General features: G+C 35.5%; 1 protein-coding gene across 1 annotated transcript in view; it reads left to right on the top strand.

Annotated features, from left to right (window-relative positions):
* saal1 (serum amyloid A-like 1) overlaps positions 1–15,093 on the top strand; it is an 18,612-nt gene extending 3,519 nt beyond the window's left edge. Inside the window, exons 8-13 of the mRNA XM_073831939.1 lie at positions 9,290–9,452; positions 9,522–9,604; positions 12,907–13,077; positions 13,198–13,376; positions 14,599–14,691; positions 14,792–15,093. Of these exons, the coding sequence (XP_073688040.1) occupies positions 9,290–9,452; positions 9,522–9,604; positions 12,907–13,077; positions 13,198–13,376; positions 14,599–14,691; positions 14,792–14,887 (785 nt within the window). The 3' untranslated portion in view covers positions 14,888–15,093. The remainder of the gene's footprint in view (positions 1–9,289; positions 9,453–9,521; positions 9,605–12,906; positions 13,078–13,197; positions 13,377–14,598; positions 14,692–14,791) is intronic.
* The last annotated feature ends 722 nt before the right edge of the window (positions 15,094–15,815 follow it).

Genomic DNA, 15,815 nt, shown 5'->3' with positions numbered 1-15,815 from the left:
TGATGTTTCAAAATGTTGCAAAAAAACATACAATAATATATATTTATGATGAATTAATTAATCTATGTATTACTATGTCATTTAATTAATATCATGTAAGTTTTCATTTAATATTTTATATTCATGTATATTTACTTAAATATATTGAAATTTATATTAAAAGCATTTTAAGCAAGTATATACACTACCAGTCAAAAGTTTTTGAACAGTAAGATTTTTATTTTGTATGTTTTTTTTTTAAAGAAGTTTCTTCTGCTCACTGTCCTGCATTTATTTGCTCCAAAATACAGCAAAAGCAGTAATATTGTGAAATATTTTTACTATTTAAAATAACTGCTTTCTATTAGAATATATTTTAAAATGTCATTTATTCCTGTGAATACTGCAGTGTTCAGTGTCACATGATCCTCCAGAAATAATTTTAATATGCTGAATTGCTGTTCAAGAAACATTTTAATTATTATTACCAATATTTAAAACAGTTGAGTACATTTTTTTTTGGATTCTTTGATGAATAGAAAGATCAAAAGATCAGCATTTATCTGAAAAAAAAAAAAAAAAACTTTTGTAATATTATACACTATAACAATCAAAAGCTTTAAGTCAGTATTTTTTTCTTTAGGAAAGAAGTATAAAAATTAATACTTTTATTTAGCAAGGATGCTTTAAATTGATCAAACGTGATGATAAAGATATTTTATAATGAAAATAACAAAAACGGAACAAAAGCTTTCTATTTCAGATAGTTAAATGCTGTTCTTCTGAACTTTTTATTTATCAAAGAAACCTGAAAGAAATCTACTCAGCTGTTTTCAACATAATAATAAATGTTTTTGAGCAGAAAATCAGAATATTAAAATGATTTCTGAAGGATCATGTGACTGAAGGTGCTAAAATTCAGCTTTGAAATCACAAGAATAAACTAGATAAAAAGTTTGTTAGCAAACTTTAAGTTGGCTTGAGAAAGCCTAGCCAGTAAGTTTTAAGTAGTTTTAAAAGCTTTTAGTTTAAAGAAAGTTTAAAGGTTTTCAGTTTGAAATAGTTTTAGTTTGATTAATAAAGTTTGAAGATAGATAGGCTAGATAGATATAAATAGTTTGAAAATAGATAGATTTATAGATATAAATAGTTAGAAGATATAAATAGTTTGAATGTGAATAGATGCTAAGGTGTTGCTATGTGGTTGCTAAGGTACCCAGGGTGGTTGCTAAGGTGTTGCTATGTGGTTGCTAGCATTATTTAAGCAAGACTAGCAAGTCGTTAACATGATTTTTAGCATGACTAGCAAGTCGCTAGCATGATTTTAGCATGACTAGCAAGTCGCTAGCATGATTTTAACACGACTAGCAAGTCGCTAGCATGATTTTAGCATTATTTTAGCATGACTAGCAAAGTCGCTAGCATGAATCTAGCATGACTAGCAAGTCGCTAGTATGATATTAGCATGACTAGCAAGTCGCTAGCATGGTTTTAGCAAGACTAGCAAGTCGCTAGCATTATTTAAGCAAGACTAGCAAGTCGCTAACATGATTTTTAGCATGACTAGCAAGTCGCTAGCATGATTTTACCATGACTAACAAGTCGCTAGCATGATTTTAGCATGACTAGCAAGTCGCTAGCATTATTTAAGCAAGACTAGCAAGTCGCTAACATGATTTTTAGCATGACTAGCAAGTCGCTAGCATGATTTTACCATGACTAACAAGTCGCTAGCATGATTTTAGCATGACTAGCGAGTCGCTAGCATGATTTTAGCACGACTAGCAAGACACTAGCATGATTTTAGCACGACTAGCAAGTCGCTAGCATGATTTTAGCACGACTAGCAAGTCGCTAGCATGATTTTAGCACGACTAGCAAGTCGCTAGCATGATTTTAGCATTATTTTAGCATGACTAGCAAGTCGCTAGCATGATTTTAGCATGACTAGCAAGTCGCTAGCATGATTTTAGCAAAACTAGCAAGTCGCTAGAATGATTTTAAACATGACTAGCAAGTCACTAGCCTGATTTTAGCATGACTAGCAAGTCACTAGCATGATTTTAGCATGACTAGCAAGTCGCTAGCATGATTTTATAATTATTTTAGCATGACTAACAAGTCGCTAGCATGATTTTAGCTTTATTTTAGCATGACTAGCAAGTCGCTAGCATGCTTTTAGCATTATTTTAGCATGACTAGCAAAGTCGCTAGCATGATTCTAGCATGACTAGAAAGTCGCTAGCATGATATTAGCATGACTAGCAAGTCGCTAGCATGATTTTAGCAAGACTAGCAAGTCGCTAGCATTATTTAAGCAAGACTAGCAAGTCGCTAACATGATTTTTAGCATGACTAGCAAGTCACTAGCATGATTTTACCATGACTAACAAGTCGCTAGCATGATTTTAGCATGAGTAGCGAGTCGCTAGCATGATTTTAGCATGACTAGTAAGTCGCTAGCATGATTTTAACAACACTAGCAAGTCGCTAGCATGATTTTAAACATGACTAGCAAGTCGCTAACCTGATTTTAGCATGACTAGCAAGTCGCTAGCATGATTTTAGCATGACTAGCAAGTCGCTAGCATGATTTTAGCATTATTTTAGCATGACTAACAAGTCGCTAGCATGATTTTAGCATGACTAGCAAGTCGCTAGCTTGATTCTAGCATGACTAGCAAGTCGCTAGCATGATATTAGCATGACTAGCAAGTTGCTAGCATTATTTTAGCATGACTAGCAAGTCGCTAGCATGATTTTAGCATTATTTTAGCATGACTAGCAAAGTCGCTAGCATGATTCTAGCATGACTAGCAAGTCGCTAGCATGATTTTAGCATGACTAGCAAGTCACTAGCATTATTCTAGCATGACTAGCAAGTCGCTAGCATGATTTTAGCATGACTAGCAAGTCACTAGCATTATTTAAGCAAGACTAGCAAGTCGCTAACATGATTTTTAGCATGACTAGCAAGTCGCTAGCATGATTTTAGCACGACTAGCAAGTCGCTAGCATGATTTTAGCACGACTAGCAAGTCGCTAGCATGATTTTAGCATTATTTAGCAATGACTAGCAAGTCGCTAGCATGATTTTAACATTACTAGCAAGTCGCTAGCATGATTTTAACATTACTAGCAAGTCGCTAGCATGATTTTAGCATGACTAGCATGATTTTAGCATTATTTAGCAATGACTAGCAAGTCGCTAGCATGATTTTAACATTACTAGCAAGTCGCTAGCATGATTTTAGCATGACTAGCAAGTCGCTAGCATGATTTTAGCATTATTTAGCATGACTAGCAAGTTGCTAGCATGATTTTAGCTGATAGATAGATAGATAGATAGATAGATAGATAGATAAGGTTTGAAGATAGATAGATAGATAGACTGATAGATAGATAGATAGATAGATAGATAGATAAGGTTTGAAGATAGATAGATAGATAGATAGATAGATAAGGTTTGAAGATAGATAGATAGATAGATAGATAGATAGATAGATAGATAGATAGATAGATAGATAAGGTTTGAAGATAGATAGATAAATAGATAGATAGATAGATAGATAGATAGATAGATAGATAGATAGATAAGGTTTGAAGATAGATAGATAGATAGATAGATAGATAGATAGATAAGGTTTGAAGATAGATAGATAGATAGATAGATAGATAGATAGATAGATAGATAGATAGATAAGGTTTGAAGAAGCCTAGCCAGTAAGTTTTAAGTAGTTTTAAAAGCTTTTAGTTTAAAGAAAGTTTAAAGGTTTTCAGTTTGAAATAGTTTTAGTTTTATTGATAAAGTTTGAAGATAGATAGGCTAGATAGATATAAATAGTTTGAAAATAGAAAGATTTATAGATATAAATAGTTAGAAGATATAGTTTGAATGTGAATAGATAGATATGAGGTTACTAGGGTACCCAGGGTGGTAGCATGATTAGCTAGTTGCTATCATGATTTTAGTAAGACTAGTAAGTCGCTAGCATGATTTTAGCATGACTAGCAAGTCGCTAGCATGATTTACCATGATTAGCAAGTCGCTAGCATGATTTTAGCATGACTAGCAAGTCGCTAGCATGATTTAGAATGACTAGCAAATCGCTAGCATGATTTTAGCATGGCTAGCAAGTCGCTAGCATGATTTTAGCATTACTAGCAAGTCGCTAGCATGATTTTAGCAAGACTAGCAAGTCGCTAGCATGATTTAGAATGACTAGCAAATCGCTAGCCTGATTTTAGCATGGCTAGCAAGTCGCTAGCATTATTTTAGCATGACTAGCAAGTCGCTAGCATGGTTTAAGCAAGACTAGCAAGTCGCTAGCATGATTTTAGCATGACTAGCAAGTCGCTAGCATGATTTTAGCATGACTAGCAAGTCGCTAGCATGATTTTAGCAAAACTAGCAAGTTGCTAGCATTATTTTAGCATTATTTTAACATGACTAGCAAGTCGCTAGCATTATTTTAGCATGACTAACAAGTCGCTAGCATGATTTTAGTAAAACTAGCAAGTCGCTAGCATAATTTTAGCAAGACTAGCAAGTCTCTAGCATGATTTTAGCAAGACTAGCAAGTCGTTAGCATGATTGTAGTATGAATAGCAAGTGCCTAGCATGATTTTTAGCATAACTAGCAAGTCTCTAGCATGATTTTAGCACGACTAGCAAAAGTCGCTAGCAAGATTTTAGCATTACCAGCAAGTCGCTAGCATGATTTTAGCATTATTTAGCATGACTAGCAAGTCGCTAGCATGATTTTAACATTACTAGCAAGTCGCTAGCATGATTTTAGCATTATTTAGCATGACTAGCAAGTCGCTAGCATGATTTTAGCATTACTAGCAAGTCGCTAGCATAATTTTAGCAAGACTAGCAAGTCGCTAGCATGATTTTAGCATGACTAGCAAGTCGCTAGCATGATTTTAGCATTACTAGCAAGTCGCTAGCATAATTTTAGCAAGACTAGCAAGTCGTTAGCATGATTGTAGTATGACTAGCAAGTCGTTAGCATGATTTTTAGCACGACTAGCAAGTCGCTAGCATGATTTTAGCACGACTAGCAAGTCGCTAGCCTTATTTTAGCATTATTTTAGCATGACTAGCAAGTTGCTAGCATGATTTTAGCATTATTTTAACATGACTAGCAAGTCGCTAGCATTATTTTAGCAAGACTAGCAAGTCGCTAGCATGATTTTAGCAAGACTAGCAGGTCGTTAGCATGATTGTAGTATGACTAGCAAGTCGCTAGCATGATTTTTAGCATGACTAGCAAGTCGCTAGCATGATTTTAGCACGACTAGCAAGTCGCTAGCATGATTTTAGCATTATTTAGCATTACTAGCAAGTCGCTAGCATGATTTTAGCATTATTTAACATGACTAGCAAGTCGTTAGCATGATTGTAGTATGAATAGCAAGTCGCTAGCATGATTTTTAGCATGACTAGCAAGTCGCTAGCATGATTTTAGCATTACTAGCAAGTCGCTAGCATGATTTTAGCATTATTTAGCAATGACTAGCAAGTCGCTAGCATGATTTTAGCACGACTAGCAAGTCGCTAGCATGATTTTAGCACGACTAGCAGGTCGTTAGCATGATTGTAGTATGACTAGCAAGTTGCTAGCATGATTTTTAGCATGACTAGCAAGTCGCTAGCATGATTTTAGCAAGACTAGCAAGTCGCTAGCATGATTTTAGCAAGACTAGCACGTCGTTACCATGATTGTAGTATGACTAGCAAGTCGCTAGCATGATTTTTAGCATGACTAGCAAGTCGCTAGCATGATTTTAGCATTACTAGCAAGTCGCTAGCATGATTTTAGCATTATTTAGCAATGACTAGCAAGTCGCTAGCATGATTTTAGCACGACTAGCAAGTCGCTAGCCTTATTTTAGCATTATTTTAGCATGACTAGCAAGTTGCTAGCATGATTTTATTATTATTTTAACATGACTAGCAAGTCGCTAGCATTATTTTAGCATGACTAGCAAGTCGCTAGCATGATTTTAGCAAAAAACTAGCAAGTCGCTAGCATAATTTTAGCAAGACTAGCAAGTCGCTAGCATGATTTTAGCAAAACTAGCAAGTCGCTAGCATAATATTAGCAAGACTAGCAAGTCGCTAGCATGATTTTAGCAAGACTAGCAGGTCGTTAGCATGATTGTAGTATGACTAGCAAGTCGCTAGCATGATTTTTAGCATGACTAGCAAGTCGCTAGCATGATTTTAGCACGACTAGCAAGTCGCTAGCATGATTTTAGCATTATTTAGCATGACTAGCAAGTCGCTAGCATGATTTTAGCATTACTAGCAAGTCGCTAGCATGATTTTAGCATTATTTAGCATGACTAGCAAGTCGTTAGCATGATTGTAGTATGAATAGCAAGTCGCTAGCATGATTCTAGCATGACTAGCAAGTCGCTAGCATGATTTTAGAATGACTAGCAAGTCGCTAGCATGATTTTAGCACGACTAGCAAGTCGTTAGCATGATTTTAGCATGACTAGCAAGTCGCTAGCATGATTTTAGCATTATTTTAGCATGACTAGCAAGTCGTTAGCATGATTTTAGCACGACTAGCAAGTCGCTAGCATGATTTTAGCATGACTAGCAAGTCGCTAGCATGATTTTAGCACGACTAGCAAGTCGCTAGCATGATTCTGGCATGACTAGCAAGTCGCTAGCATGATTTTAGCACGACTAGCAAGTCGTTAGCATGATTTTAGCACGACTAGCAAGTCGCTAGCATGATTTTAGCATTATTTAGCATGACTAGCAAGTCGTTAGCATGATTGTAGTATGAATAGCAAGTCGCTAGCATGATTCTAGCATGACTAGCAAGTCGCTAGCATGATTTTAGCATGACTAGCAAGTCGCTAGCATGATTTTAGCACGACTAGCAAGTCGCTAGCATGATTTTAGCATTATTTAGCATTACTAGCAAGTCGCTAGCATGATTTTAGCATTACTAGCAAGTCGCTAGCATGATTTTAGCATTATTTAGCATGACTAGCAAGTCGTTAGCATGATTGTAGTATGAATAGCAAGTCGCTAGCATGATTCTAGCATGACTAGCAAGTCGCTAGCATGATTTTAGCATGACTAGCAAGTCGCTAGCATGATTTTAGCACGACTAGCAAGTCGTTAGCATGATTTTAGCATGACTAGCAAGTCGCTAGCATGATTTTAGCATTATTTTAGCATGACTAGCAAGTCGTTAGCATGATTTTAGCACGACTAGCAGGTCGTTAGCATGATTGTAGTATGACTAGCAAGTCGCTAGCATGATTTTTAGCATGACTAGCAAGTCGCTAGCATGATTTTAGCACGACTAGCAAGTCGTTAGCATGATTTTAGCATGACTAGCAAGTCGCTAGCATGATTTTAGCATGACTAGTAAGTCGCTAGCATGATTTTAGCACGACTAGCAAGTCGCTAGCATGATTTTAGCATTATTTAGCATGACTAGCAAGTCGCTAGCATGATTTTAGCATTACTAGCAAGTCGCTAGCATGATTTTAGCATTATTTAGCATGACTAGCAAGTCGTTAGCATGATTGTAGTATGAATAGCAAGTCACTAGCATGATTCTAGCATGACTAGCAAGTCGCTAGCATGATTTTAGCATGACTAGCAAGTCGCTAGCATGATTTTAGCACGACTAGCAAGTCGTTAGCATGATTTTAGCATGACTAGCAAGTCGCTAGCATGATTTTAGCATTATTTTAGCATGACTAGCAAGTCGTTAGCATGATTTTAGCACGACTAGCAAGTCGCTAGCATGATTTTAGCATGACTAGCAAGTCGCTAGCATGATTTTAGCACGACTAGCAAGTCGATAGCATGATTCTGGCATGACTAGCAAGTCGCTAGCATGATTTTAGCACGACTAGCAAGTCGTTAGCATGATTTTAGCACGACTAGCAAGTCGCTAGCATGATTTTAGCATTATTTAGCATGACTAGCAAGTCGCTAGCATGATTTTAGCATTACTAGCAAGTCGCTAGCATGATTTTAGCATTATTTAGCATGACTAGCAAGTCGTTAGCATGATTGTAGTATGAATAGCAAGTCGCTAGCATGATTCTAGCATGACTAGCAAGTCGCTAGCATGATTTTAGCATGACTAGCAAGTCGCTAGCATGATTTTAGCACGACTAGCAAGTCGTTAGCATGATTTTAGCATGACTAGCAAGTCGCTAGCATGATTTTAGCATTATTTTAGCATGACTAGCAAGTCGTTAGCATGATTTTAGCACGACTAGCAAGTCGCTAGCATGATTTTAGCACGACTAGCAAGTCGCTAGCATGATTCTGGCATGACTAGCAAGTCGCTAGTATGATTTTAGCATTACTAGCAAGTCGCTAACATGATTTTAGCACGACTAGTGAGATAGATAGATTGATAGATAGATAAGGTTTGAAGATAGATAGATAGATAGATAGATAGACAGACAGACAGACAGACAGACAGACAGATAGATAGATAGATAGATAGATAGATAAGGTTTATAGATAGATAGATAGATAGATAGATAGATAGATAGATAAGGTTTATAGATAGACAGACAGACAGACAGACAGATAGATAGATAGATAGATAGATAGATAGATAGATAGATAAGGTTTATAGATAGATAGATAGATAGATAAGGTTTATAGATAGATAGATAGATAGATAGATAGATAGATTAAAGCTTAATTGAGTATCAATGGCTTCTAGCAATTTACATTAAACAGTTCAAACAGACATGGACTTTTGGTCAATGAAAGTCTACGGGACCTTTTTATGATTTTTAATATTAATTTTTAAGAAAACCATAACTCAAAACAGTCTGAAAAGATATAGCACACTAAGTCTGAACAGTATGAAGATCTGACCCGAGTTTGGAGTATGTAGCTTGAACGGTCTAGGAGGAGATAGTGTCTAAATATTTTCCGCTCAGAAAAATAAGAATAATAATAAGTTTAAATAGGATTTCAGTAAGTTGGCTTTCCCAAGCCAACTTAATAATAAGTTTAAATAGAATATCAGTAAGTTGGCTCTCTCAAGCCAACTTAATTACATTTGAAAATATATTCAAATAGAAAACTGTTATTTTAAGTAGTAAAAAGACATTTTACAGTGTTTGCTGTACTTTGGATCAAATAAATGCAGGCTTGGTGAGCAGAAGAGACTTAAAAATCATTAAAAATCTTGCTGTTCAAAATAGTGTACATTTGAGTGTAGTGTACACCAATAGTTTATCAAACAGATTTGTGCCTCTCAAGTGTTGGGATCCTAAAGTATATCTGTCTCTGTAGTGGATTTGCTGGTTAAGGTTGGGGAGCTGGTGGATAAGCTCTTTGATGAGGATGAGGAGATGATGAAAAGTTGGGTGTCCACCCCACCCAGCGACAGTGACCCAAATAAGGACACACAGCAGGGCGTCGCGTCCTCTCTGCTGGAGGCGGCCACACAGCTTAGGTGAGACATATGTGACCTTCTGCTTGTCTGTCTGTCCGAGGCATTACTAACTTATTTTTTGTATTGTAGGTCAGAGAGTCCAGAGGCTCTTGAAGTGTATCTTCATTCACTGCAGCTTCTGACTACAGTAGGAGAGGGCATGCAGGCTCTAGGTAAGACACACACACAATAACATAATCACTTTAGCTACAAAAATACAGCAAAAACTGTAAAAATTTGAAATAGTATTACAATTTAAAAGAACTGTTTTCTATTTAAATATATTTTAAAATGTTATTTATTCCTGTGATGCAAAGTTGAATTTTCAGCATTATTATTGCAGTCTTCAGTGTTACATGATCCTTCAGAAATAATTCTAATATGCTGATTTGCTGCTCAAGAAATGCATTATTAATATCAATGTTGAAAACAGTTGAATAAACATTTTAATTAAATAAAATATGATTAATAAACAAAACAATGATAAAATATAGCTGTAAGCAGCAGCATCAAGCCTAAAATTTGCAGAGGCGCTGTACGAAAACGGTTTCATCCATCAACATGAAATCCATAACTTTTTGTCAGCACAGTCTGAAGATGATCTGTCTCGATTTTGGTGAAAATTTGATGAACGGTCTAGGACCAGTTTGAAAAAGTATGTTTTCAACATGAATCAAAATGGCGGACAGGATGTTTGGCAAACTGTGGCATAATTGGTATTTATGTCGTCAGCATGACCCAAGGAATATTTTGAGACCAGTTTCATTACAATAGGCTAATGCAATCTACAGTTATTATCATTTTTGGAAATTTCATAATTAATAGTTAATGAATGGTTTATTACTCTTGACCAATAGGTGGCACAGTTGTCAAATTGATGTGGTGTAATCACTGTGAGGTGGTAATGCCACATACAAAATTTGGTGCAAATATCTCAAAGCTTTGCAAAGATACAGCTTCAGATGCGCTTCAGCATCTTGCCAGCAAATTTGTTGATGCATTAAATAAAAACAGTTTTGTACATCAACACGAAATTCATAACTTTTTGTCAGCATGGTCTTAAGATAGGGATGTAACGGTATTGTAAATACCGTCGTACCGCAATAGCAAATTTTTTCGATACTACCGTGGTCGCATGGCTCGATAAAACAATAGGTCTTCTGAGAAAAGTTTGCTCAGGCGAATGGAGCGAACGGGAGGTAGCGGGAACTCCAATTCCCATCAGCCCCGGCGTGGCCATCATCCTTTGCGGTCTGTTGTCGCTACAGAGTATGTGAGCGGACTGGAGTGGAGTGAAGCGGTGTGATTCTGAATGGAGGGAGGAGCGGATGTTTGAAAAGTCGGAGCGTCGTGGTTTTAACTCGCTCCAAGACAGCTCCATCATGAGAACAACTCATGCCAACGGTCCGTAATATAACTGCATATTAAGCAGGAATTCACATGCTAAACATATTTCGCTTGATAGAGATGGATCACTCAAATCAGAAATAATGTGAAGGCTACGATAACGGCAATGGACATCATATGAGCGGTAAATTATAGTTCACAAGTTTGTTCTTCCTAGATACTTAATATTTTCAGGTGAAAGCATCATTTAAACAGGGACAGCACTTATTCACATGCAATCACTCTGTTAAACAAATGTAATGGTATCCGATTTCGAATGAGCAGAAATCTGTAAGAAATGCAGTGATCCATAAGTAAACATAACTGACGAAAAATGTATTTTTATTTTCATTACAAACTTTGTACTGCATAAAGCAGCAATTATACTATTAAAAGCACAGAGCACGGAGGGGAAATTGTTGCCGCTCCACTCCGCTCACATACTCTGGTCCCAAGTGAGAGGGTTTTTTCTGTTGCAGGGGACATTGTAAATGCCCAGAGATCCCAGCTTTTACCAGATAATGTTAATATGCCTATTTTACTTTCAAAAAAACCTGTCTCTGTCTGAATAAGTGAGTGTGTGAGTGAATGAGGTGATTGTTCTCAAATACTCATTCAGCACATGGGCCAACTGCAATATAGGCTGCTATTTTTATTTTTTCATAGTTTTCAAGAATACTAAATTGAAACTTTAATTTTTTTTACATGGTTTAATAATTTGTTGTTATTAAAATTGAAGTTCCTGTTTCAAAGTGATAGATGGCTAATTGTGTGCCATTGATATGTTCAGTGTTAATGTAAACTGTTTAATAAGCACTTCTGGCACTTTTTTCGAGTCTCTTCATTAGTTTTGTTTTTCCTGTAAATGATTCAATAAATACCGTACTGTGACATTCATATCGAGGTATTACCGTACCGTGAAATTTTGATACCGTTACATCCCTATCTTAAGATAATCCGAGTCAAATTTGGTTAAAATCCGACTAATGGTCTAGGAAGAGTTCGAAAAAGTAGGTTTTTTACAGTAATCAAAATGGCGGACAGGAAGTTAGGCCAATTTTGCCATAATTGGTATCAATGTTCTTGGCATGACCCTAGGAATATTTTGAGATGACTTTCATTACAATAAGCAATTTTCCTCAGAAGTTATTAGCATTTTTCAAAATTGCCTTATAACTTTTTGAGTACCGTCAGGGCTTGGTGCTGAAGACACATACCGAGTTTTGTAACGATACGCCAATGCGTTTGGAAAATACAGCATTTTATGACAAAATTCAAAATGGCTGACATGGGTAAATTGCATATGGTTCGACTCTGCCTGCTCATCCGAATCTAACAAGACAAGATGAGTTTTTCGCCAAACCATTAAGAAGTTATAAGCTAAAATAGCCAGTTTTCATATCTCCTGACCACTAGGTGGCACTGTGATGAAACACTACAGGTAGCTTCAGGTTATGCTTGTTATAACACACACCAAGTTTGGTCTCAATACGCCAAAGTTGCGGAGATATGGCCTCACATCCATTTTTGCGTGCTTTTCATAGAATTCGTTTGCGCATTATTCGAGAACGGTTTGTCCAATCAACTTGAATTCCATAACTTTTTGCCAGCATGGTCTGAAGATGATCTGAGCCAATTTTGGTAAAAATCAGACCAACCGTCTAGGACAAGTTCGCAAAAGTAGGTTTTACGAACAATTAAAAATAGAAAAAAAATAAACCTTACGATTTTTTTTATTTTGTTCATTTGTTCATTCGACTTTGCATGACCCAAGAATTTAGAGAAAAAAAGAATTTTGATTTTGTGCCTTATGATTCAAAAGTTATTAGCGAAAAGAAAGTGAAACTTTGGACAAGTGGTGGCGCTAGAGAGTTTGAGTTAGAGACTCCAAATTGGCTATGGTGACATTTCAGACTGTCCTCTATCAGTGTGCCAAATTACACAAATTTCAGTGGTTCTGTGAGCTGCCATAGACTCGAGCGGAAGAAGAAAAAGAAGAACACTAACAGATACAATAGGTGCCTACGCACCTTATATAAATATAATACAATTATAATGAAATGATTTCTTGTTTTTACCTTCTCTACAGTATCAGACGGAGCATGTGGTCATGCGGTGTGGACATTTGTGTGTAAGATCGTATGTGAAGATTTATGTCAAGCAGACGATCCTCCTCTCATCCTGCAGGAGCAGAAAGCTCTCTTGGCCCCAGCGCTCGCCCTACTGTCTTCGCTACACTCCAGTCTGCAGACAGATATAAGTATGAAACACACTTTTAGCATATCATATGCATTGGTTTATGAGAGGCATTGTGATGTTTGTTAAATGTTTGCTGTTATATTGCATTTTTGGATTCATAATGTATGTTTATTCTTAACAGGTTCAGAATTATTAGGAAGTCTAATCCGCATCCTGCATTTTAATACGGAATGCCGTCAGAGCCGAACAGCTGCAAACTCTGAATCGAAAGAAGAGAAACAAGCAGAAGATGAACAGCTCAAAGCTTTAGTTGAAACCACAGCCGAGTTCCTCTCAGGCGTCCTTATGGAACTCAATAAGGTGAAATTGCCAGCTATCTAGTTTAAAAAATACTAATAAATTATTCTATCCTAACTTGAGATGTAAAATTTTTAATGTCTCTTCTGCTCACTAAGCCCACATTTATTTGATTCAAAATGCTGCAAAAGCAGTAATATTGTGAAATATTTTTACTATTTAAAATAACTGCTTTCTATTTGCGTATATTTTAAAATGTAATTTATTTCTGTGATCAAAGCTAAATATTCAGCATCATTACTTCTTCAGTGTCGCATGATCCTTTAGAAATCATTCTAATATGCTGACTATCAATATTTAAAACAGTTGAGTACATTTTATCAGGATTCTTTGATGAATAGAAAGATCCAAAGATCAGCATTTCTTGAGGGGGAATAAATTATAATTTTTGGGAAAGAAATTAATAGAAATAAATACTTTTATTTTGCAAGGTAGCTTTAAATTAATTAAAAGTGATGATAAAGACATTTATAATGTGACAGAAGATTTCTATTTCAGATAAATTCTACTCCGCTGTTTTCATCATAATAATAATAATACGTGTTTTTGAGCAGCAAATCAGAATATTAGAATGATTTCTGAATGATCGTTTGACTGGAGTAATGATGCTAAAAACTCAGCTTTGAAATCATGGGAATAAATTACATTTTAAAACGTAAAATAGAAAAAAAGCTATTTTAAATAGTAAAAATATTAATTAAAAATTTTATTATAATTAAAACAATAATTTTAAGCTTTCAACTTTACAAAATAATAATAACTGATTACATTCATTTATTATGAGAATTGTTTAAATTCTTTAAATCTTTGAGTTTAAAGCTATCAAATAAATGAAATAAAAATATAAATTAAATTAAAAATGATATTTTAAATGTACAAATTACATTTAAAAACTCCTATATTACATACTATACTAAAATGTTTGCGACTTAATAAATGATCACATTGTAATTTAAGATATATATTTTAAATATTATTTTATGTTATAATAAATTATATAAATTATAAAAATGTGACACAAAAAAAACGGAATTGAGGGGGGGCTGATCAATAGCTCATTATCATTTAAAAAAATTATAACAGCTCGCTGTGAACAAAGCAGTTTTTTACAAGGTTTGTTTCAAGATTTCATGAAAACCCTAAAGAATCATACCAACTTGTGGAAAATGGGCATTTGATGTCCCCTTTAAATGTTAAATTTATTAAATTTTCCTTAAATTTTCAGGATCTTTTATCAGCCATAGTCAAGGAAGGGCATCTGACAGAGAGAAGCTGTGTGTCTGCTATTGGCAACCTTGTACCTCAACATATAACGGCGGTACGTTTTTCTCCATTGTTTTTCTTATTTGTCCTTCTCACTGCTCCTAAATGTCCTGAATGATTACATATCTTCTCATCTTTTCTCATCTCATCTACAGGTCCAGCACCTGGTTGGCTTGTTATCAGAAGTGGAACCAAAACTAGCAGACATTATAAAAAAGGACTTTTCAATTTCATCCAATGTCTCAAGCTGAACTCGGGACAGAAACAATGTTCTTTAGCAAAGTTCTCACACTCAAAAGACTGGAGATGAATGATGAGTCCTTGTGAAAGGACTCGTCTGTGTTTAGATTTGCCTTCATAGAAAACATTACAGCCTAAAATATTCGTTTAAATTGTGTATATTATCGTTTTGTTTGTATACACCAGCTTTTCTATTTAGTAAACATAGTGTTTTGTATTTGTCATGGAGTACTTCTTCAAACACCAAAGGTGCGATGGCACCTATTATATCTGCTAGCGTTCTTATTATTATTATTCTTCCGCCCGAGTCTATGGCAGCCCATTGAAGCGCTTGCAGGAAAATTTTAAAATTTGGCACACTGATATAGGATCACCATAGCAAATTTGGAGTCTCTAACTCCAACTCTCTAGCGCCATAACTTGTCCAAAGATTCACTCAAGTTTATGCTAATAACTTTTGAACTGTAAGGCTCAGAATCTTTTTATCTCTGAATCATTGAGTCATGCTGAGTCGAATATTCAAAAAGTCCAAAATTCAAAAATCGTTTATTTTTTTTTTTCTATTTTTAATAGTTTGTAAAACCTACATTTTCGAACTCGTCCTAGACGGTTTGTCTGATTTTCACCAAAATTGGCTCAGATCATCTTCAGACCATGCTGGCAAAAAGTTATGGAATTCGAGTTGATTAGTCAAACTGTTCTTGAATAACGCACAAACGAATTCTACGAAAAGCGAGCAAAAATGGATGTGAGGCTATATCTCCACAATGGTTTGGTGTATTGAGACCAAGCTTGGTGTGTTATAACATGCATGAACTGAGGCAACCTGCAGGGTTTCTGCACCATGACACCTAGTAGTCAGGAGATATGAAAAATGGCTATTTTTACTTATAACTTCTGAATGGTTTGGCCAAAAATCACAAAACTAGATTAGATTGG

This window comes from Garra rufa, chromosome 25 (assembly GCF_049309525.1).
Source record: "Garra rufa chromosome 25, GarRuf1.0, whole genome shotgun sequence".
Classification (NCBI taxonomy): Eukaryota; Metazoa; Chordata; class Actinopteri; order Cypriniformes; family Cyprinidae; genus Garra; species Garra rufa.
This window is presented reverse-complemented; position numbering and strand designations above follow the sequence as displayed.